Source organism: Triturus cristatus, chromosome 5_2 (genome assembly GCF_964204655.1).
Source record: "Triturus cristatus chromosome 5_2, aTriCri1.1, whole genome shotgun sequence".
Taxonomy (NCBI): domain Eukaryota; kingdom Metazoa; phylum Chordata; class Amphibia; order Caudata; family Salamandridae; genus Triturus; species Triturus cristatus.
In genome coordinates this window covers 28,734,405-28,756,348 of record NC_140588.1, presented here as the reverse complement: position 1 = coordinate 28,756,348, position 21,944 = coordinate 28,734,405, and the positions used below count along the sequence as shown (strand labels likewise).

Here is a 21,944-nt window from a genome sequence, read left to right as displayed (position 1 = left end):
TCTGGCCGAGACATTTTGTGTACGGCTTTTTAAAGTGCTGCCTGTGGCCTAAAGCGTGCATGCACGTGAGCGTGCACGCGTGCAGCGCCATGTTTCTTTCCTCTGCCGCGCTCACAGCGCGCGATCGCAATCACTTTCACGGCGGCCAAAGCTTGTTTATTTTAATACTTTTGTCATTCGCGGCTGCGTCACTTTCGTGGCCGCGTGGCCAATGCTTGGTTTTTTTTCTCCTGGGATGCTGCTTTGATGTCGACGGGATATATCATTCTTCGACAGGGGCCTAATTTACGATGGAATGAAGCATCAGTCTCCCGTGCAGTGCTATTCATTCTGACGTGTTGTGCTTGGCAGCGCGTGCCACGGTCCCTCCATGTGCACAGCCAGTGTTGTCGACCCAATGCAACTCTGCACATACACCGCTGTAATTACACTCCCGGGGGTTGTGATGTCTGCAAGAAACGCGCAAATTATAAGAGCCTACTTGACTGCAGTTAAGATAATACTTTGAGCCCTACCCATACTCTTTTGCAAATTAAGTCCTGGAGTGCCATGTGTACATTTGGATATATTAGTTTCAAGAAATCTATGACAAGTGGCACCTTGATGAAATCCACGATGACAGCAGGGTAATCTTTGCTGCAAAATGTCCCCTCCTGTATTTTAATGCCTGTACTTATAAATGTTAGTCTGTAAAAATATAACGATTTAAAAGGAGCATGGCAGCTCATGCTGTGCCGGCATGTTTTCTAAAAGCAACCAGGAACTATCCCGTTTGATACCGGAATTTGGCACCCTATTTATCAAGGGGACCCCCACCCACACAAGGTTAACACAGCCAAAAATAGGCCACAAAAACGGGAGCTAGGACCAGCATGGGAGCTGCCACAGTGTCCCCTTGCACCGCCTGAGAGCAGGAATGGCCTTACGGGTCTTTAGACGTGCACAAGCTCTTAGATATGACTTTGGCCTTTCGTACCAGCCAACGGTAGACGAACAAAGCAATACCAAAGCGCTCAGCAGTTACCTCATTCCCGCAGAACACATCGACGTTCCCATCTACGATGCTGTAAACGAGCACAACGTTATCTACCCAGAAAGCAAGAATCTCATATACGCCCCATGTGTTGGAATGACACAGAAGGTTACACAGTTCAACAACGTCAGCACACTGCTGGGAATACTTCACTTATCTACGGCCATAAAGAACAGTGCTGTCATTGCCCACTCCTGCCCTTGATTGGTGAAGTCACCACTGACTAACAAAAATAAACGCTGCACCCAGTCACAGCTACTCTACAGGTAACAAGAGTTTCTGCTGTGATGCTAAACATGGGAATTCATTCTCTTTGCGCGTCTAATTTTATTTGAATGATACTTTTTTCTGTGACTTTGTGCACAGACCATTCTGTAGAGACCACACCAACGCTGCCATGTGAAGGGAATTACAAGCATTGGCATAGCCAATAGGTCTCGCTTTTGGAACCTTATAAGTATTTAGCTAAGCAGCACAATATCCTTGGTACAACATCAACTGTTGCATGGCTTAACACTTAAAAGGTCCCAAAAGCGAGACATATTGGCTATGCCAATGCTTGTTTAATTCTACCTTCTGTTTTTTCACAGCCTCACTGTAGGCCTTCCTGCACTCCTTAACTTCATTTATATCCTATCTTTTTTTATGCAACGCATTTTTCAATTCGGTATAGGCTCTTGTACATTTACTATTAAACCACCCCTTGTTTTTTCCATTTATCTTTTTAGAACCAACTTTCAGGGAATTCCTAATTGTGTCTAATATCTGTGCGTAGGACTCTAACACTTCCTCGTGTGTTGATAAATCATCCAGACATTTCATAATTGGTTTAAGGCTTTTTTGACCACTGTCTTCACGAAATCCTGTGGAACTACCTTATCCCATTTCAAAGAGTAACCATTAATCTTATCGATTGTCAAACTTTGTGCTGCATATGCCCGTTTCTTATATGGGGTCCGTGTTTTGAGAGGAAAAAATATGGACCTGCTCAGTGGGAAGTGATCGCTTATTGGGTTCTTGTGTATTTTAAAGGACCTCAAATGTGTTCTACATCGATTAGGAATTATTATAAAATCAATAAAAGTGCTCAATCCTCGCCCGTTGAAGGTTTGGGGAAATGGGACTGGTGGTGAACACAGTGCATTAGCAAAGCCCAGGTCTAGAGCAAAATAAAATTTCATTTAACAGATCCCAGTAAATGGAATGAGGAAAGTGAGGTACGTTAGTTATCTTCCTCAACCAGACCACAAGTTACATCAGTATTATGCAAACACAAGGCTGTATTAAAATCGCGACACCCCCCCCCCCCCCCCCCCCCCAATAAAAATAAAACATTCACTTTTCTACTATTCTGAATTTCTAGCAAGGTATTTCTCAACTGTTTTAGCAAGTCAGCCAAATGTTCCTTCAAGACATTATTAAAAAAATTAATCAAGACAGCCAAATTTTGTTTGTCCATATACAGCATCACAATTAGATAGTTTGATTTGGAAATTAGGAAGGAGATTTTGTTTGTCACTAAATTTGAGACGTGGATACTCGGACCTCCTTTCGATCTCCCATGTGTGTATGCAATGGCAGGTGTATGGAAGGTCTTATAACCTTCAATGTGGATTTCATTAACAGACCATGTCTCCTGTAAACAGAAAACATCAAATATTCCCACAAACTCATACAAGAGGTGGTTAGTTACTTTAGATTGTAGACCTGCTACGTTCCAATATAGAATTGTTAGACTCTTCCCTTTCATGGTTTGATCTAGTTGGGTAGCAAGATCTATAGTATTGTATAATGAAGTATGTGAACTCGAAGGCATTGTTAATCCCTGATCAGCTTCTAAGCTATGAGAAAGATTGGGAATGGCACTTTGAGGTCTATCATCAACAGTCCTATCTAGGGTCTTGGACGTGCAGTCCCCACTTAAAAGGGATTTCTGTTTTTCTCACATCTATAGATTTCAATCTAGAGAAGGTATGGGCCGGCTGTTTGGCTTGTGGTGTTAGAATTGGCTGCACCAGTCAATCTACCTCTTCTAGGGAAAGGAGAGATTCAACCCGATTTCTGACTGGAATATTATATACAAATGTTTCTCTTGCCTCCAAATCCCTACTGTTAATCCCCCTGTCCATCATGCGTTGTGGTCGATAGAAATAGCCGAGAGGCAGGATATTAACGCCTCCCACTATCCTATTGTTGTTCCCTGCCTTCCATAAAATATTTTCCACTAACTGGGGTGTTCTGAATGTGAGTACCACACAGTCTCCTGGTAACATTTTCTTTTCTCTACCCAGCCACTCAACCCTTCGGGCCATCTTAAACTCCATGAATAGTTGTTCGATCCCCTCAGCTTTCGTGTCCAGCCAATGCAATAATTTATTTCGTAAGGTTTCCCAGGTTTCACTATCTTGCATTCTCAGCTTAGGTGCATTTGCAAGTATTACCGTGTATGGTGTAGCTGCTGGTGGTAGGTCCAAGCAGGATGGTTTAATCTGGGATTTCTTTGTTAATGGGGGGGCCATATGATGGTTAACAGAAGGCCTAATCAGGTTCTGGTCTTGGGTAACGGTTCCCTTCGTGCTCCCTTTCGAGACCTCCCGCAAATATTGACCGTTAGTAGTGTGTAATGGGGAATGTGCGGGAAGGGGACGTCCCGCATGTTGGAAATTAGTCGGGCAACCACTTGTGTCTTCTCCATTCTGACATTGCTTGCTCCATATATTGGAGCATTTACAAGGCTCAGAATTCCCGTTGCCCACCTTTGTCGGGTTGATCTTTGCGTGTTTTGTAGTTCCCTCCTCAATTATACCGTTAGTCATCCGAGTTTCTATCTGTTCGACTCTTTTACCCATTTTGTCTAATGAGTCTCTAATGAAACCATCTAGCTTTTCAATTACTCGAATTAGTTTCCCTATCTCGCTACCGTGTGAATTTGTATCATTAGCTGTGTCATCCATATTTTTCTGTGTACCTCTTTTTGTTATAGTAGGTTTTTTCTTATATTTAGAGTTCTTTGAAGTGTTTGATACAGGGGCTTTTACAATTGTTAAGGGTTGTTCCCCCACCCCGGTAACCTCAATCCGCTCATCAGTTTCTGGGTGTGTACAAGTTGGATTTTTCTGTCTCTTCTGTGGGGGTTGTGAGATAGAATCGGGTTCGCTAACTATTAATTGATCTGTTATATCTTGAATGCAGCCGTTTTGCCTTGACACCCCGCCCCCCCCCCTCCCCTCTATAAACGGGGACTTCTACTTGTATATTTGTTGGGGCTACAATCGTCCCCAATGTACTCGTTACTAATGACTCCTCTATTGAGGAGATCTGTTTCTCTATTGCCCCGGTAAGATAAGTCAATAACGTTTGTTTTGAATCACCCGGAACCTTTTTCTTAGCGGCCGACTGTTGTACAGTTACCGCTCGATATTTAGTTTTGGGGTTTCCCTTAGTCTTTTACGCATACGGTACATAAAAATAGAAATATCAGAACCGAACCATAAATAGGAAAGGTAAAGTGTGTCAGATACTTTCTTAGAAACATCACGGTTCAATCCATTAGCAATAACTGAAGTTAATACCACCTATGGATTTCTTTCTGCAATCGTTATTTACTCACTTGCCAAGTTCCATGATGTGTTATACCTTTAACACAAAGACAGTCCCGGATTTCCTGACACTTGGCGCCATGGGAATGGGCCCTGCACGGTCTTGTGCGGCCTCGGACGGACTCAAACGGGCCCGCCCTTGGTCCGGGCACGGCCCGCGCGTGTTCCGCGCCGCGGGGGTCGAGGCTGCGCTATGTAGCGCGATGGACACGCCTACTCCCTGGCAGCTGCAGACACTTGTGAGCGCTGTACCCTGGCACACCGCGTCCCACCAGGGCGTGTGGTCCCACAAGGAGGAATGCAGCGGCGGGAGACCGCAGGAGAATATCGCCTTCAGCAGCAGGTAGGGGAGTAGGTTCAGAAGTGCTTTGTAGCAAAGAGCACGACCCCCTGACAGGTAGCTATGTCTAGTGTTCAAACGCGTCCCCTTGTATATCGTATACTATGTACCCAGATAATAGGTACCCCAGAGGCCTACCAGGGGCTGCAGAATGTATTATGCCACCACTGGGAAACCATCCAAAATGACACCACAGGTCTGCTACAGCAGCCTGTGTAAGGAGGTGTATGCACCCCTTACTGAGATATAGGTTACCTATACCACTCCATATCATTGCACATGTAAACCTATCAGTCACACCTATGGCAGGCCTTAACAATCCTGAAGGCAGGGTGCTGGGTTTCATGTGAGAGGGTGCCCATGCATGAGCAGAGCCCCTCTGCAGCTTTCGGAACCTTTATTCCGGGGTTGTTTGTGATGCAGCCAGATTATATAGTCCTAAATGCATTATAACCTCACGGTAAATGCTAACTTTGGAATGGCTGCATGGAAACATGTTGTGTTTGGTGTCAAACACCTTGGAATCATACCCTCACACCAGTAACTGGTGTGGGAGGTATGATTCCACCCTACTAGAGGGAGAATCATGACAGCACTGGTATACCTGGTACCAGCTTAACAGACCCTCGCATCACAAAATGGATGCTGCCAGCCACAGACATGAGTCTGCCCTCCTGCTGCTGGATGAAACTCTGGCAGGGGAGGTCTGGACAATAGGTTTCCTGTCACAGGGAGGTGTAACCACCTCCCAGACAGGCTTTAGTGTATTGGGGCTGGGTGGGTGCACTCAGAGTGCTTTGATGTCTGCACTGGGGGCACATTTGGTGTCCCTGTGCATAGTCCAGCTCAAACCGGTTGCAGGGGCTGCCTGCTCTGGTGTGAAACTGGACAAAGGAAATGGGTGTGGCAACCCCTCTTTCCTGACCCTTCCATAGGTGGGTCCCCAGAGTTTGTCCCACCCCTTCCTTGGGTATAAAGTAGGAACCCCTGACTACAGGACATTAGAATTACCTGGACGAAACTCTGCTACAGATTTACCAGAATTTCTACTTTCTACACGGCTTTGGATGACCGAAGAATCTCCCTTGGAGTAAAGGAATTACTCCCCTGCAAGGCAGGCACCAAAGACGCATCTGTTCGGTTTGCATCGACGCTGCTCCCGAAGGACACAGACGAATTTGCAACACAGGAGGTGGGTTTCCAAGCTTCCCCGAGGCCGATCCGTGCTCTCAGCAACTCTGAGATCCAAAGCCCTCGTGGGGACCGTGCAACCCGAACCCCTGGACACCGCGACCATCTGCAGCAGCATATGCTTCTTGGCAATCCCTGAGGCTGTGCTTTGGGCTACTTGTAGTCCAGACCCCGAGCAGTGATTCCACCAAAGATTGCTTGCCTACACTCCTCGAGTGACCCGTGGGCTGGTATCTAGTAATTCCTCTTGAGGTCCCTTCGCGATCCCTTTTCCGTTGACTTATGGGTCCCTGAGAAAGGGTACTTGTACTTTCAACGGGCTTTCTTGATTGGTCCAGACGTGCCCTGACTCTCCATCGCTTGGGGAGTCTACAGGACCTTGCTGGTCCACACCGAAGCCATTTTCCTCTCACTGCATGGGTTGCACCCCCCAGCACTCGACATCCTTCGTGGGAAAAGCTCGCCTGTGGACTGTGGTCGTCGTCAATGCCTTCTGGTCCTCGTGGCAGTGGAGTCAAGCTTCACCTCTTCGCACCTGAAACATCCGACATCGGTGGGCATTCGTCTATCGTGCCCCTGGTCATTGGCAGGTGACCCAGACTCTGTCCCCTCTGTTTTCAGGTTCTCCACATCTTCGATCCATGCTTGGATCACACCGGACACTTCTCCTTTCCACAGCAGCAGTTTGCAGCACATCGCCATTAAAATCAATGACGATTCCCAACACCATTTGACACCTATGCACCCGGCTTCCCTGGATGAGGTAACACGAGTACTCCGGGGCTTCTGTGATTGCTGGCCCTAGAACCCCCTAAGTCTAAAGGGATTTGCTCATAGTCCTCTTCCAAGTGTCCTTATTCTTTAAAATTTCAACCGCGACTTTGCTATTGAATTGTACGGGGCTCATGGCTGTGTTCTCACACTGCACACGTCCCCTGTGGGCTCCTGTTTCACTGCCTTGGGTGGTTCCTTGGGGTTCCAGCGATTCTACGTGCTCTAGGCACTGTCTAGTCAAGTCGTGGTTCTTATACCACTTTCTTAATATATGATTTGGTCTCCCCCCTTGGGCCCATTGTATATTGTGCTATTTACTGTCGTTTAATAACTGAATTATTGTGTGCCTTGCTCTCTAACTTTATAAAGAGGTTAGTAGAGAGTGTTTAGAAATAAATACATATATTTTATATATATATACCTTGTGTGGTTCTCCTTTCATTTAGGTATTCAGGAGGTTATAATCTGGTAAACCAAGCTGCTTTACACTCCAAGACTTAGTCTGAAGGCTACTCTCCATAGCTACCACTAGGATAGCTTTCAATAAAGGTTGTCTTAAACCTATTCATCAATAAGGGTTGTTTGGACTGGTACAAGGTGCCCACTATAACTAGTAGACAGCATATACTAGGCCAACTTCTCACAGCATTCTCCTGTTTAGTGTTATGCCCCTTGGTTTAAAGAGTGCCCCTGCCACCTTCCAGAGGTTGGTGAATCAAGTCCTTGCTGGATTGGAGTTCTTTAGGGCAGCTTATATAGATGATATTGCTGTCTTTAGCTCCACCTGGCAGGATCACCTGATCCACCTTTGGAAGGTTTTAAATGCCCTGCAAACTGCAGGCCAAACCATCAAGTCATCCAATTGCCAGATAGGGCAGGGAACTGTGGTTTGCTTGGGCCACCTTGTTGGTGAAGGCCAGGTACAACCCTTACAGCCCAAGATCCAGGCCATCCTGGACTGGGCAGCTCCAACAGCCCTGACTCAAGTTAGGGCTTTCCTTGGCTTGACTGGGAACTACAGGAGGTTTAGGAAGGGATATGGGTCCATTGTGGCTCCCCTCCCAGAACTCCCCTCCAAGAAGATGCCCAAAAAGGTAAACTGGACAGTTATTTGTCAAAAGGCTTTTGACACCCTGAAAGAGGCTATGTGCTCTGCACCAATTCTCAAAGCTCCAGACTGTGCCAAGCAGTTCATTGTGCAGACTGATGCCTCTGAGCTAGGGATAGGAGCGGTCCTATCCCAGACCAATGATGAAGGCCAAGACCAACCTGTTGCTTTTATAAGCAGAAGGCTTCTCCCCATGGAGCAGCATTGGAGTGTCATTGAGAGGGAGGTATTTGCTGTGGTTTGGTCCCTGAAGAAGCTGAGACCATTCTTGGTTGGTACTCACTTCCTAGTTCAAACTGTTTACAGACCTCTCAGATGGCTAATGCAGATGAAATGTGAAAATCCTAAACTGTTGAGGTGGTCCATTTCCCTACAGGGAATGGACTTTGTAGTGGAACACAGACCTGGGACTGCCCATGCCAATGCAGATGGACTTTCCAGGTTCTTCCACTTAGAAAATCAAGACTCTCTAGGGAAAGGTTAGTCTCATCCTCTTTTGTTTGGGGAGTTGGGGGGGGGGGGGGGGGTGTTGTGTGAGAACGTGCCCTCTTTTTGCATGGTTGCCCCCACGTTTTGCTGAATTGCTGATGTGCTTTGACTGAGTGTGCCCTGGGCTCCTGCTAATCATGTACCCAGGGCCTATGTTCTTTCCCTAAAACTGCATTGAAGCCTAAACCCTATTGGCTTCTCTGGCCACAGGTCAGTCCCTGGTAAATGGTACCACAGGTCCCCAGGGCACTGTGACCAGGGAAGGCCTCTAAGGGCTACAGCACTTGTTGTGCCACCACTAGAGGCCCTGTACCATAACACTCACACACTGCCTTTGCAGGTTGCGTGTTTTGGTGCAGAACAAAGTGGAGAGTCGACATGGCACACATCTATGTGTGCCATGCCCACAATCTGCTGCCCTGGCATTGATCAGTCACCCCTCTAGCTGGCTGCACTATTCCAGTGTTGAGGGTACAGGTGCATGAGCCCCGTTCCCCCACAGTGTCCAAGTCCATTCTTAGACATTGTAAGTACAGTGCTGCCATTAAGAGATATGGTGCTGGGAGTTTCATTACGAACTCCACAGCACCAGAATAGCTACACTGAAAACTGAGTTGTTTATCATGCTTCTCAGCACATTAAACCCACACTCATGCAAGTGTGGGATTTAATGCAAAATGCACACAGAGGGCATCTTAGAGATGCCTCCTGAAAACTAATCTACCACTAGTGTCCAGGCTGAGTGGCTGCATTCAGCTGCCACCACCAGACATGTTTCTGGACCCCTGGGTCGGGAGCCTGCTGCTCTCTGGGGCCTGAAACAATGCACATCCTGGGACGAGGTGCCAAGCCTCCTACCCCAGGATGGGCAGGGTTCACAAAGGGGGAAGCTTCAAAGGCTTGTCGCCTTTGTGAGCTTCCCCAGCCACTTGCTGCTTTCAGCAACTGGTCCCCACTGGTTCTCACCCCCACTTAGGGTAAGAGAACCAGCGGGATAGACAAGTGGGGAAGAGAGGTGTACCCACCTTTGCCAACTTCACCCCTCAGGTGGGGGAGGCGAGGTGAAGCACTACTCTCATTCCCCGCCATCTTGCAGATGGGGGCACTCAGACAACCATTAACAGTATCATGCCCCCCTCCCACTGGAGCGTGGCATAATAGGGGGTGTACCCACCCCAGGGAAGTGGCCCATTGGTCCCTACCTGTAACACCCCTATATCTAGGATTTAGGGGCACCCTGAACCTTGCTTCCTCAGACAAGAAGAAACTACAAGAGAAGAAGGACCTGCCTGCCTTCAACCTCAAACTATGCATAGTGTGAATCTCTGCAGCTCTACATGCCAAGAACAGATGCATACTGGTGAGTAGCATTTTCCTTTCCTCCATAGGATAGCATTGACTGATTTTCTTGGAAAAGTTTCTAAGTGTGGAGTTTGAAAACCTAAAGAAATTCTTTAAAATGTTACTATTTAACCAAAAGGATTTTACTTACCTGTTTACAGGATATGTCCCAGAGTAGTATCCAGGTATAGTAGTCTGAGTGGGAAAAGTAATTTAAAAAGTAACTTACCTGGTATTTTACTAAAAAGCCCATTCAAGTCTATGTACTGTATTTACAAAGTATTGCATTTCTCTGAAACCATTCTGCAAGTCAAAACAAAGTGCATATACATTTACAATTCAAACTGTTTACAAACTGCATCTAGGGAATGGGACTAGCTAGAACAGGGGTACTCACAAACTTTCTGTCGGGGGCCAAAATTACAGCGTGGTTAGTGGCCGAGGGCCGCACTGATAGGAGTGGAGTCTGTGGGGGTGGGATCAGTGGGGGCGGAGCTAGAGTAAAAAAAAAAAACCTTTCAAAACATAGGCAGTATGGCTTAAAAAGACCACATTCGTAAACACACAGACGCTGTATACATTTCGTTTTCCACCTCCCATTCAGTACCTCCAGGCAAGGTGCACTTGCCCACACAGGGAAAACAATGTTGTTCAAAGAGGGGAGAAAACACAAGTATCACTTCACTGGCAAATACTGTAACGTGGCGCTAATGTGTTTAGGTGTGAATAAATCAATCTGGCCACCTTGCAACCACTGTCTTGCTTTAATTAGTTATTTATTTTTGACATTTGGAATGTTTTATTCCTCTCCACCCCGAGGCTGCACTGGTGTCAGAAAAAGACGTTTCCAGCAAAAATGTTTTCTTTTTTGAATCCATTTCACAGGGGAGCAAATAAAGGAAAGGAGGAAAGAGAAGGTAATACCTGTTTCCTGAAGTATTGGTTTTCCCTAACTGAAGAGCGAGACCGAAAGAGAGGGAAGACTCGGAGGCTTAGAGGCCGTCACCAGGGCATGCGCTCACAGTTATAGGGACTTGGGGAGGCTGCGCGCAGGAGCCATATGGACTAAATGTAGGAAAATATACATGACAAATTTTCCTGGTCGCATGGCTTCGCTATATTAAAAAGCACGTTCGTATCCCAGGTCTCGCGCACCAACGATTAAAGAAAATAAACATACCTGTGCAGGCGCTGCTGTGAAGGTTCTCCGGGGCTGCGGGCAGGATGGACGTGGTGAAGAGGGACACAGGAAGCTCACCGAAAGGTCCTTTAAAAGTCAGCTGTAACTAGCTCTAGTTACAGCTGACTTTTAAAGGGCGTGAGCTTTGTGTGACGTCAGAGGCAGGCAGGCCAATCGGATGCAAGCAGTAAGCAGAGACGATGGCCGCAGGAGGAAACGTTGTGAATACGTAGCGTATTCACAACGTTTGATCCTGCGGCCATCTTCCCTGCTTACTCCCTCCAAGGAAGTGTACTGTCATCGATCAAGGTCCGCGGGCCGCCAATGAAGGCCGGGCGGGCTGCCAGCGGGCCGTACTATGAGGAACCCTGAGCTAGAAGGATAATTGTAATTAAACAGCTATTAGTTATTAAAAAAACAATTCAATAGTGATGTCAGATTTCTTTTTAGATATTGCAGAAAAGTAACTTCTTGAAAGTTACCTTTGCCCTGCCTGATTTCCTGGAAGCTAAATCTTCATTTTTTTTCTTCAACTTCTGCCAGCCAGTAATTAGCATGTGAATAGACATGAATGAGCTGTGAACTTGCTCCCTGAACCAAACAATAGGCTGACTTCAGTGGGCAGAAATGTCCCATTGGAACCGGACATAATATGCAGGGGGGCTGGGAGGATCCTTGTTGACATTCGTGTTAAGTCCTGCTTGAATGCAACATCCTGTTTAAATGTCACATCCTGCTTGACTGGTTTACTGGGGTCTTTCATATGGCTCTTGGGGCACACTTCAAAGACACCTCCCCTATTACAGGTAAATGTAAGCAGACACTTTAGTACGACCCTTTTTTGTCCCCTAAGCCAGTCAAGCCCCAATCACAGCAGGCCTCATCTTGACATTACATTGTCAGCCTGTTTGACAGATCTGCTGGGCTTACATTTAACATTCGGGTGCACGTCCAACGGATGAAGACAGGATGCCAAAACAATCCCCGTTTATCCCATGTCTGGTGCTGATAACTTAACTTTGTTCTGCCAGACGTCTGTCTATGAAGTCCAGTGTGTACAGGGACTGCCAAAAACAGTTTTTTTGTGATGTGGGAGGACACAAGGGTTACCATAGTGCAATCTCCCGCGCAAAAGCCCAGGTCTTAATGCCCAGATTTAACGTGGCTGAAGACTTCACCCATTTTGAAAATACTCTAAGTGGGTAGAGTTAGCCCTTGGAACTTTTACCTCTTTGGTTAGGGTGTCCCAGGGGTCTTTCTGTCCCACTGGATTTTGCCAGGTGGAAATGTGACATCTCCAGCCATTCTCTTCAGAACACTCCTGGACTTGAGGAAGATCAGTAGGGGACTAAACCACTGTCTGCAATTAGGAAGGATTTAGCCTCGTTCACCACGAAACCCAAACCCTGAAGAAGATCCATTGCTGTTTTGAGGTGGTGCATGAGTTGGTGGGGCCATGCGTCCATGAATAGCATGTCGTCCAGGTATACAATCATTCGGATACCCCAAGCCCTCAGGAACTCCACTGCTGGTCTGAGGACCTTGGGGGAGCACCAGAGAGACTAGGAAAGACCGAAGGGTAGTAAAATCGTATGTGTGGTGACGCCAAACAAATTGGAGGAAGCGGCGATGAGGAGAAAAGATTGGGATAACCATGTAGAGATCTTTTAAATCCAGCCGTACCATCCAGTCCAGAGGTCGTAGGACATACCTGAGGCGATGAATCCCCTCTATTATGAAGTGGCAGTAAACTAGCCACTCGTTGAACTCGCTGAAGTTGATAACTGGCTGCTTGCCTTCATCTGTCTTGTCTACTAAAAAGATGTTGCTGATGAACCCCTGTGGATGAGGGGATGCCCGGGTGATCGCACCATTGGCTAGAAGGGATGAAACTTCCGAGTCTACCAGACTGGTCTCTTGTTGAGAGAACTGAATGGGACATGGTTCTAGTTCTTGAATGGGTGCACCTATATAATCTATGTGAAACCCCTGAACCGTCTGAAGTGCCTACGAGTCCCCTGTGATGGAAGTCCAAGCCTAGGAAAAATTCCCCAGCCTCCCCCCTAACCTTAAGCGGAAAGAAATGAGAAAACTCACTGGGACTAGAGGAGGACGCTGCTGCACGATATCCTCGGCCCTTGCGCGCCGGCCTCTTGTGGGATAGAAGTTCCCAAATCTTGTCTGGTCCTGGTATTGACCCGGTCTGGGGCCTTGTCCCCTTGGAGGGAGTTGGTTGGAAGGGCAGCCAGTCTAGTGGCCCCCACCTCGACCGACCCCACGGTAAACCCAGGGAAAGACTATCCTAATCAATGACTGGGCCTTGTCAAGGGAGGTGAAAGTATTCACAAACTTTCCCAGCTCCTTGACAAAAGGCTCGCCAAAGAGTCCCCCTTAGCCACCGCGCCTGCATCTGAAGCAGCGAGATTCCCTAACTTGGGGTCCACTTTGACGAGGATGGAGCGACACCGCTCTGTGGAAAGGGCACAATTGGCGTTACCCAAAAATACTATGGCCCTTTGTGCCCAACCTGAAAGTGCCTCCGGGGAGTTTAGGGACCCTGTCAGCATAGCGTCTTCGGCCATGTCCAGAATTTTTGTGAGGGGACCTAAGGTGTCCAGTAACTTGCCCTGGCATGCCCATCAGAACCTGTCTGTCACTTCCCATCTTTGCGTCTTTCATGAATTTTTGTATGAATGTGGGCGTTCTTGTGTGAATCTGCGGTGTGTGGGCTACTTTACCGTCAAGGGAGGGTCTAGGACACTCTGCTCTCAAGTAGTTGCAGGCTTCCTTCTCCAGGGGTTTGCGAATACGCAACTCCACATTATTGGCGTCCTTATCCGCTGGGGCCCATTCAGAAGAGCGCGGGTGAATAATGTCCTTGGTATCCAACATGTCAGTAGTGCCCTGGGATGGTCGGATGGGGAGCCATGGTCTAGAAGGTCCTGGTTCAGCGTCGGCGTCACTGCATCGTCTAGAGGAGTAGCATCGTCTGGGGTCACTGGATTCTCTCAGTGTCAGCTGGGTAGCTAGAAAGGCTTGTTTGAGCCTATCAAACACATTTAGATCAACCACCTATGTCTCTGGCCCACTTGGGTGGGGCAGGATCAGATGGGGCGGGGATAGCATCTGGGAGCCCAGTTTGGGGAGCAGGCGCAGTGGGCAGGGCTTTTAGTCGTGCTAAAGCTTGGTCAATTTTCCTGGACAGCCTGTCCTCCAGGTAGTCATGGCCTCCCCCCCAGCTCTGTAAATAGATGCGTCTTCCGCATCATAAAATTTGTCGTCCCAAGGGAGGTCTGCCGGGGTGTTGTCCCCCCTTGGGAGTCCTTCTCATAGTCAGTTTCCATCATTGGGAGGGTCTCACTGAGGTATGGAGGAAAAGGTCTGGGTGGCAGACCTGCAGCCTGATTTAGGTTGCTTAGCACTGGCTGGGTGTCAGCTAACTGATGTAGTGTGAGAAAAACTCAGATTTTATGGGTCACTGCCCTGGGGAGAGACAGCCTGGTCAAAGAAAATACTGTGGCCTGGGTAAATCCCTACAAAGCGCAGTGCCCTGAATACAGACCCCCAAAAAAGTATTTTAAGGGCGATGGACACAAAGTACAGACTGCTGGCTGATTATTGTTAAGTGTCAAAATAGGCAGCAGAGCGTAAGTATTGTTATACACAGATCGGCCATTTAGCAGGCAGCGGCACGATCATACAGCTGTTGGGAGTCTCCCTTCAGGCCACACACAGTTTGGGGAAAACTACTGCGTGCCGTACGATCCAGAGGCATCTCGTGCAGCCTCAGGCGCCACCTGGCCGCGGGAGGTCTGCGCTGAGCCTCAGAACCAGGAAGAGGAGACCGAGTAGGAGCGGAAACGCTCCCTCGGTCAGAAAACATTGAAATGAAAAAACTAAGGAAGTGCACGAAGATGCGACAGAGCTGCCTGGTAGAAGGAAACAATCAAGGTGTAAGACGGCTACGCATGACGGCGCGAAGCACTCGTACAACAAAAGGCAAGTAACTACCGCAGTAAAAACGTTCTAAAAAGCTTGTAGGCAAGTAACTACCACTATAGGAACGATCTAAATAGCGTGTATAAAATAATTACATTATAGTGCAATAAAGGTTAAACCTAACACAGCGCATTATGAAAGGGAGAAAAAAACACTTAACTTGGCTGCGCAGCAGCGAAGAAAAAGGATGGGAAGCCAGTGGGGCAGAGTATGTTGGCCTGCAATGCCCCTGATTGGAGGATTCAAGTCTGCTTCTGATTAGACAATTTTGTTTCTTACTACTTTTTTCCCAAGGTTTCGTGGGAAATGTACTTGTTATATGTTTTGGTTGCTGTTGATAAAAGTGAAGAGAGAAGGCACATAATCCTCGCCTCCAGTACTGACCTAGAATTCAAGGCTACCAAATGATAATCTCTAATATTAATCACATAAATATTCCCACCGTTATCAAAATTATATATTCATCATAGAATTTCTGTAATGCTTGCATTTCATGTTTATTAAATTTAGTGATTTGTTGGACTTTATTAAAACATAAATGTTCTCTAACATCAGTTTATGAAATCCATCTACAAAATAGTTTTGTGTTAATTTTAGAATAAATGTAGATGCTGGTTTTAAGCCATCTTTAAGTCAGTTTAGAAAAGTTTTAAGTCACTTTATTTTTCATAATCTACTGCTTGTTTGTTGTAGATCTACGTTTTCAGGGTGGACGAGTTCAGTGGATAGTAGCATAATGAGTGATGTGGATTATTTCAGCTTTTTGTTCTCAACTCTAGCAGGTAATACACATATTTACCATGATAAGTTCAAATGTCTTATTTTGTGTATATGCATCATCAATGTGCTTTAAAAATGTTGCACTACTATGATGGAGCAACTCTGTATTGTACAATCACATCCGGTCAAACATGGCGATAATAGTACAGTAATTTGGCAATATATGTGGGCAATGTAATCTAAATTCCATTTCAGTTATAATCTCACCTATGTAATGAATACAAATGAATAGCAGTATCATTTTGCAAATACAAAAAAAATCAGGTTTTTAGTTTAAAAAAAAAAACAAAAAAACTTTTACATACATTAACAAATGCAAGGCATTTCTTTTGCCAGATTATTGCACTTTGTGCTATCCTGTAGGTCATTGATGGGCCTTAAATAGAAGAGGAGAAAGTAGCTGAGAAACAAAAAAAAATTGGAAGCCTCCAATATTAAGTTTCTCAAACAACTAATAATCCGCACCATCCTCCCCAAAGGAGATTGGGCTCTAGCCTCAACTGATCACTGTCTCATTGATCCAGCTGCTCCGGTCATCACCATAGAAGCCTACCCTGCACATCGCCCCTGACAAGCACTCTGAGTTTTCACTTAGGCCCCCGGCTCAATTTTAGTGAACATGTATCCTTTCCCTCTACGGTCCATGTTGAGCCTGATCTGATGCATTGATGCCCTTTGCTGTTCTTCCACTCTTCCTGGCGAAAGTATTGGTGTTTAAATTGGAGAGTAGCAGGAATGTGAGGTCTTCGAACAGCAGAGATTTATTTGTAATCCCCACTTTTGGTTTTTCCATTTCTTCTACCTCGTCATGGTGCTTCACATTGGATTCTTGACTTTACTGCATGAAGGGGAGCCAAAATGCAGAGGTCTGTAGCTGTTGATCAGCCTCATTGAATTTCCAGCAGTTCTGCAAACTCCTTGAAATATCTAGCACTTCCCCTTTTTGGGGTAGATGTCATCCCTTTTATTGCACAATTGTTGAGCATATTGGATGACCTTGAACTTTTCTTTAACCCTTTCGATGCGCATGACGAAGCGGTTCCGTCATGCGCATCGGTTGCGCTGTGCGGATGACGGAACCGCTCCGTCATGGCCCCGCCCACGCACGAACCCTTCAGCACAGCGCGGTAATCCGCGCCGCGCTGAAAAGGTTAATCTTTACACTTATATTCCATAAAACTAATCATATTATAAAAGAATTCACTTTTTTCAGATTTGTAAAACAAAATTATGAGAGTAAATGTTTCATTGTGAATTAATCTAACGACTGCGATCAATGCGCAGTTTAACACTCAAATCCTGTAGGTATTTTGGGCTCTACCCCTAGCCCTTCTTCAGGGGTTTAGTGTTTCATCACTATATCCAAGGTTTTTCTGAATACCTCACTCAATTTATCCCAGAGAGCCTGGTCTCACACCCACCAAAAAAACTCCAATGCAGCTTGAAATGTTTCTCCTTTTGCAACCTCCGGACAAGGTGGTCCGCAGGTCTAATCCATGGGGGAGTCAGGCAGGATAAAGCAAAAGATTTTTAGCAGGTGCTGTTGCGCAAATTAAATTTGGATGGTGGTTACCATTGGTAAAGCTATATGGTTATAAATAAACAAGGTTTCATTAAATCACTTAGTATTTATTAGTCATAACTCTTAACTATTGTGCATTGCAATTTTCTTTTAATTTCTCTTTATTGCAGTGATTATGCAGTGTAGAAGGTTGCAGTCATTATAATCTAACAGCCATGCATTTCCACAAGTCAAATAGCAATACAGGTCTCCTTGTTCAACACGTTTATCAAGATCATCCATAAGATGTCTCTCTGTGACTGCCCCGCTGCTCAGAGGGGTTAGAGCAGATCTACCCAATGGGCGTTCACTTACCCCAGACCTGTACCCATTTCCTGGGGCAACCCCAAATTTTGTAGACAGCCCTCTCTGCGATCATGGACCAGTCCTTATCTCTGTCCCACCCCCCAAGGGTTGGTGTGTTTTGTGCCCCCCATTGTCGAGCCGCATTTCGTTTAGCTATTGTCATACCTAATTTTACCCATATTTCCTCTTTCCGACTCAGATCCGTCTCCTCCCATATGTTAAGGAGACATTGTTTCGGCTCGGGCTGTACGCTCGTCCCACACGCTTGCATCATTGTGTATGACGGATTCCCAGTGTGGTCTGATCCTCTGACATTCCTATAAAATATGGTAGAACGTGCCTTCTTGTCCACACAGTCGCTGACCTGTCGAGGTGACCTCTCTGCTCATTCTGACCAATCTGTCTCTAGGGAGATAGGATCCATGAAGTATTCTGAGTTGGATCAGTTTTTGTTTCGAGGATATGGCCACTTCCTTAAGGGAACTAAGGGCTTCCTGCTAGTCGTTGTCCTCCAGTTCCCTTAGCCATTGGTCACGGAGCTGTCGGAGGGGGTCATGGGAGTTATTTATTATCTTTTGATGTATCGGGGAGATCGCTCGGTGATCCATGAAACTGTGAGCAGTCTGTCCTCCACCGGGGAGGCTTCAGGGAGGGTACTCCCCGGTGGTATGACCGCCATTAGTGCATGCCTGACCTGTAAATATCTGAAAGTTTCGGTTGCGTTAAAGTTATACTCCTGCTGTAGGTCCTCAAATGGAACTACCCCTTCCCTAATCCATAGATCTCCCACTTTCGTGATTCCTATGAGGTCCCACTTAGCAAATACAGGGCATTTAGACAACCAGCCTAAAGTGGTGTGGCTTGTGTTATTTTGCTATGCTATCCTAGCCTTTTGTGTAGTGCAGTCCAGAGTTTGATCATTTGTGCCGTAGGGGCTGTGAGCTTATAGCTCTGGGGTTAGTGTATAAAGCCTGTGTGCAGCCCCCTGTGCCCAGGAGGAGTCTATCCATTCTATAGGCCAGCTCATCCTGTGCCTGGTACACCCATTGATTGATGACCGCTAGTTGGGCTGCCCAGTAATATGTCTGAATGTTCAGCAATGCAATTCCCGCATCATACCACCCCCTCACCGGCTTTTGTATAGCTATTTGCGGGGGTTTCCCATCCCAGAGCAGGGTCTACGTCTCACAATCTATAGTTTGTAAGTAGGATTGCCGAATTGCATATAGTGTGTTTTGTAAACCGTAGAGGAAGCGTCATAATTTTGAAAAGTGCTGCATGACCTTGTAGAGACAGCATCGGTGATCTCCATTGATGGACATCACTCCTGAGGTACGTCCGAGGGGCTTGTAGATTATGGGCATAAAACAGGTCTGGGTCTGCTGTAATGAATATCCTGAGTTATCAGTAACTGTAACGCCCTGAACGTCTCAGGATCGTTTAACAGACACGACAATGAGGACGCAACCACTTGTGAAGGGTTAGTTCTTTTAATGAAGGCAAATAAAATACAAAGAACAAACAAAAGTTATAGTCACTGGAATCCTCCAGGCTAAGTACGTTACCAGCCCACAGCACGGATGGTCCTAACCGTCCTCTGCATATACGCCGATCCCGGCGTATGCCAACAGAGGGCAGAAATGAAATGGCCGACAATGCCAATCGGTAGGCTGTGAGGGGCACGAAGAGTGTTGGGGAGAATCGAGGAGTCAGGGAAACACCCAGCCGGGGTCTCTACCTGAAGGGAGCAGCCGCTCAACCTCTTCCTCAGACTGCACCGGGACGCGGAGTCACCTCCTGGTGATGCGTCACCGATACCCCAATCACAAGCAAGAAGACTGAACCGAGAGCAGCCGCTCGATCGATCCTGTGGACTTCCGAGTCTGTAACGCGGCAAACACCTCCTGGTGTGCGTTACAGCTGGCAGTCCCTGTGTCTCTGGTCGGGCTGGGAGTTACGACTCCAACCAGCAAAAGCGCCACTGCGCTTGGACTCAGCCGAGTCAAAAAGCGAAGCTCAATGGTTGACTGGTAGAGCTTCCGGGTCCTTCACAGGTGACGATGGGGCAAGACACGGCCCAGGGAGTAACGACTCGACCTACCTCCGTTCTTGCCTTACTGGAGCACCACTCCGGAACACTGCTCTTCACGAAGCAGGTACGTCGGTGTAAACACAATATCCGACAGCCTTGTACCTCCCGGTTCCTCCCTTTATAGGGCGTGTTTTCCTTGAGTTATGTAACAGCTCTCCTGTTTACATAAGGGCGTGTTTCCCTTGAGTTATGTAACAGCTCTCCTGTTTACATAAGGGCGTGTTTCCCTTGAGTTATGTAACAGCTCTCCTGTTTACATAAGGGCGTGTTTCCCTTGAGTTATGTAACAGCTCTCCTGTTTACATAAGGGCGTGTTTCCCTTGTATGACAGGAATTCTTGACAGTAACCCTCCACCGCTGCCTCACATAGCTAAATATTGTTTAAAAATTACCACAGTAATTAAGTCGACTTTCATCACTTGATTCTAAGTACTGACCCAGGACTGAATCTAGGATCCAGTCCTGGAATTCCAAAAGTAATCCAAAAAGTAATCTGTTGCAAATAACTTGAAATTTCCATTGAGCTCAATGCATTGTTGTGTTTAAAATAGTGTTGCCTATTGCAACCACTTGTAACTGTTTACAAAAGTCAACTGCATATTGCAAAAGTATTTATATAAAGCATCTCATTCTGAGAAAGTATATTTTAATGCCAATTGTCGGTTCTAAAATAAAACAAGCATATATTTTTTATATATAAACCATTGGCCTAGAGTTCAGTTATTGAGTGTGTGAGACCATTTGCTGACTGAGTGTGTACAACAAATGCTTTACACTGTCCTCTGATACTGCCTTACTGCTCGACCAAGCTACCACTTTAGAGAGTAAGGTTATATCTAACTTTAGCCTCTGCCAAACCCTTGGGGACTGGGGACTCCGTACACCCTGTACCTATTAGGGAACAGTATATACAGAGCCACTTTCTCACAACCGCTGCTCGCCCGATCTCTCTTGTCTTGCCTCCACTTCTTAGGGAAGTTGTGGGCTTGTCTGCGTTTCCAACTCCGGTGCATTCGGCGCTGGGGCTCAATTCAATCCAGCTCCAGTCTTACCCTGCACTTAGGCCTCATCGCGTTTTTTTGAATTACTGGATTCTCCAGACCTCCCTGTGATGCGGTGCGATCCCGGTGGGTGACCAGTGAAGGCGACTCCAATATCCTAGGAGGCACACATGGATTAATTGCCGGATTTACTAGGAGGTGGGCCATGGGTTACAGCAGCTTCCCTAGATGCCGGCCATCTTGCTCAGCTGTCGGCCACACCCCCGTGCATTGCAATTTTAAAGGTCCTTAAGTCAATCAACACAAGTATCGTCAGCAATTCATCTGAAATTGAGTGAAATTTCAGCTATATAAACTGACTTATTTCATTTGTAGTATTTTTTTTTATAAACGGCAATATTGGCAACTTTACAAATACTTGTTACTGTTGTAACATTGCAAATACTTAAAGTACTTGATGTGAGCATGCATATTTAGTAAACAGTCAAACTCAAGGCCGTAACACTAAAGGTTAGACTTTTATATCTCACAGTTATTATATATCTGAGACCAGTTATGTGACTTCAAACCCACCCAATCTCTGGTGTAATATAATGTTCGAGGCATGTGGGCTGCTGAATTCATATCTGTGCATAGATCGCCGCCTAGTGTTGGGTCCGGATGTTTGCACGTTGTTGTCCTGGAAGAGTCTTCGAAGTATCCTGAGATAGGTGACTCCTCCCCTGGACCACAGTGCGCATGGGCATCCTCTCCATCCTCAGATTGTTTTTTTCCGCCATTGGGTTCGGATGTGCTTATCTTAGCTCAAGTTAGGAAAACTTTATTTAAGGCCAAAAGGCCTTTAGTTTTCGTCGGTACTGTTCCCGCTCGGTATCGACAGCTTTCTTGCTTAGTTTAGCAAACTTTTCAAGTTTTTCGGATCCGTTTAATCCGACCATCGACCTTACATAGACGATGGAATCGAGGACCCCATTCAAACGGTGTCCTGTTTGCCACGCCAAATATCCACATATCGACGTCCACCCGGTGTGCAACAAATGCCTCTTGCCGGATCACGACGAATCTAAATGTATGGCCTGTGCCAGATTCCGATCCAAGAAGACTCTCCGGAATCGACGGGCAGCGAGATTAGAAGCGCAGCAATCGGCAC

The 21,944-nt window shown here is 46.5% G+C and overlaps 1 protein-coding gene across 3 annotated transcripts in view; it reads left to right on the top strand.

The window, feature by feature from the left end:
• The window catches only part of TEX10 (testis expressed 10), a 429,953-nt gene that overhangs the window by 167,183 nt on the left and 240,826 nt on the right, over positions 1-21,944 (top strand). For all 3 annotated transcript variants that reach the window (XM_085606784.1, XM_085606783.1, XM_085606782.1), the window contains exon 9: positions 15,748-15,836. In XM_085606784.1, the coding sequence (XP_085462910.1) occupies positions 15,748-15,836 (89 nt within the window). The remainder of the gene's footprint in view (positions 1-15,747; positions 15,837-21,944) is intronic.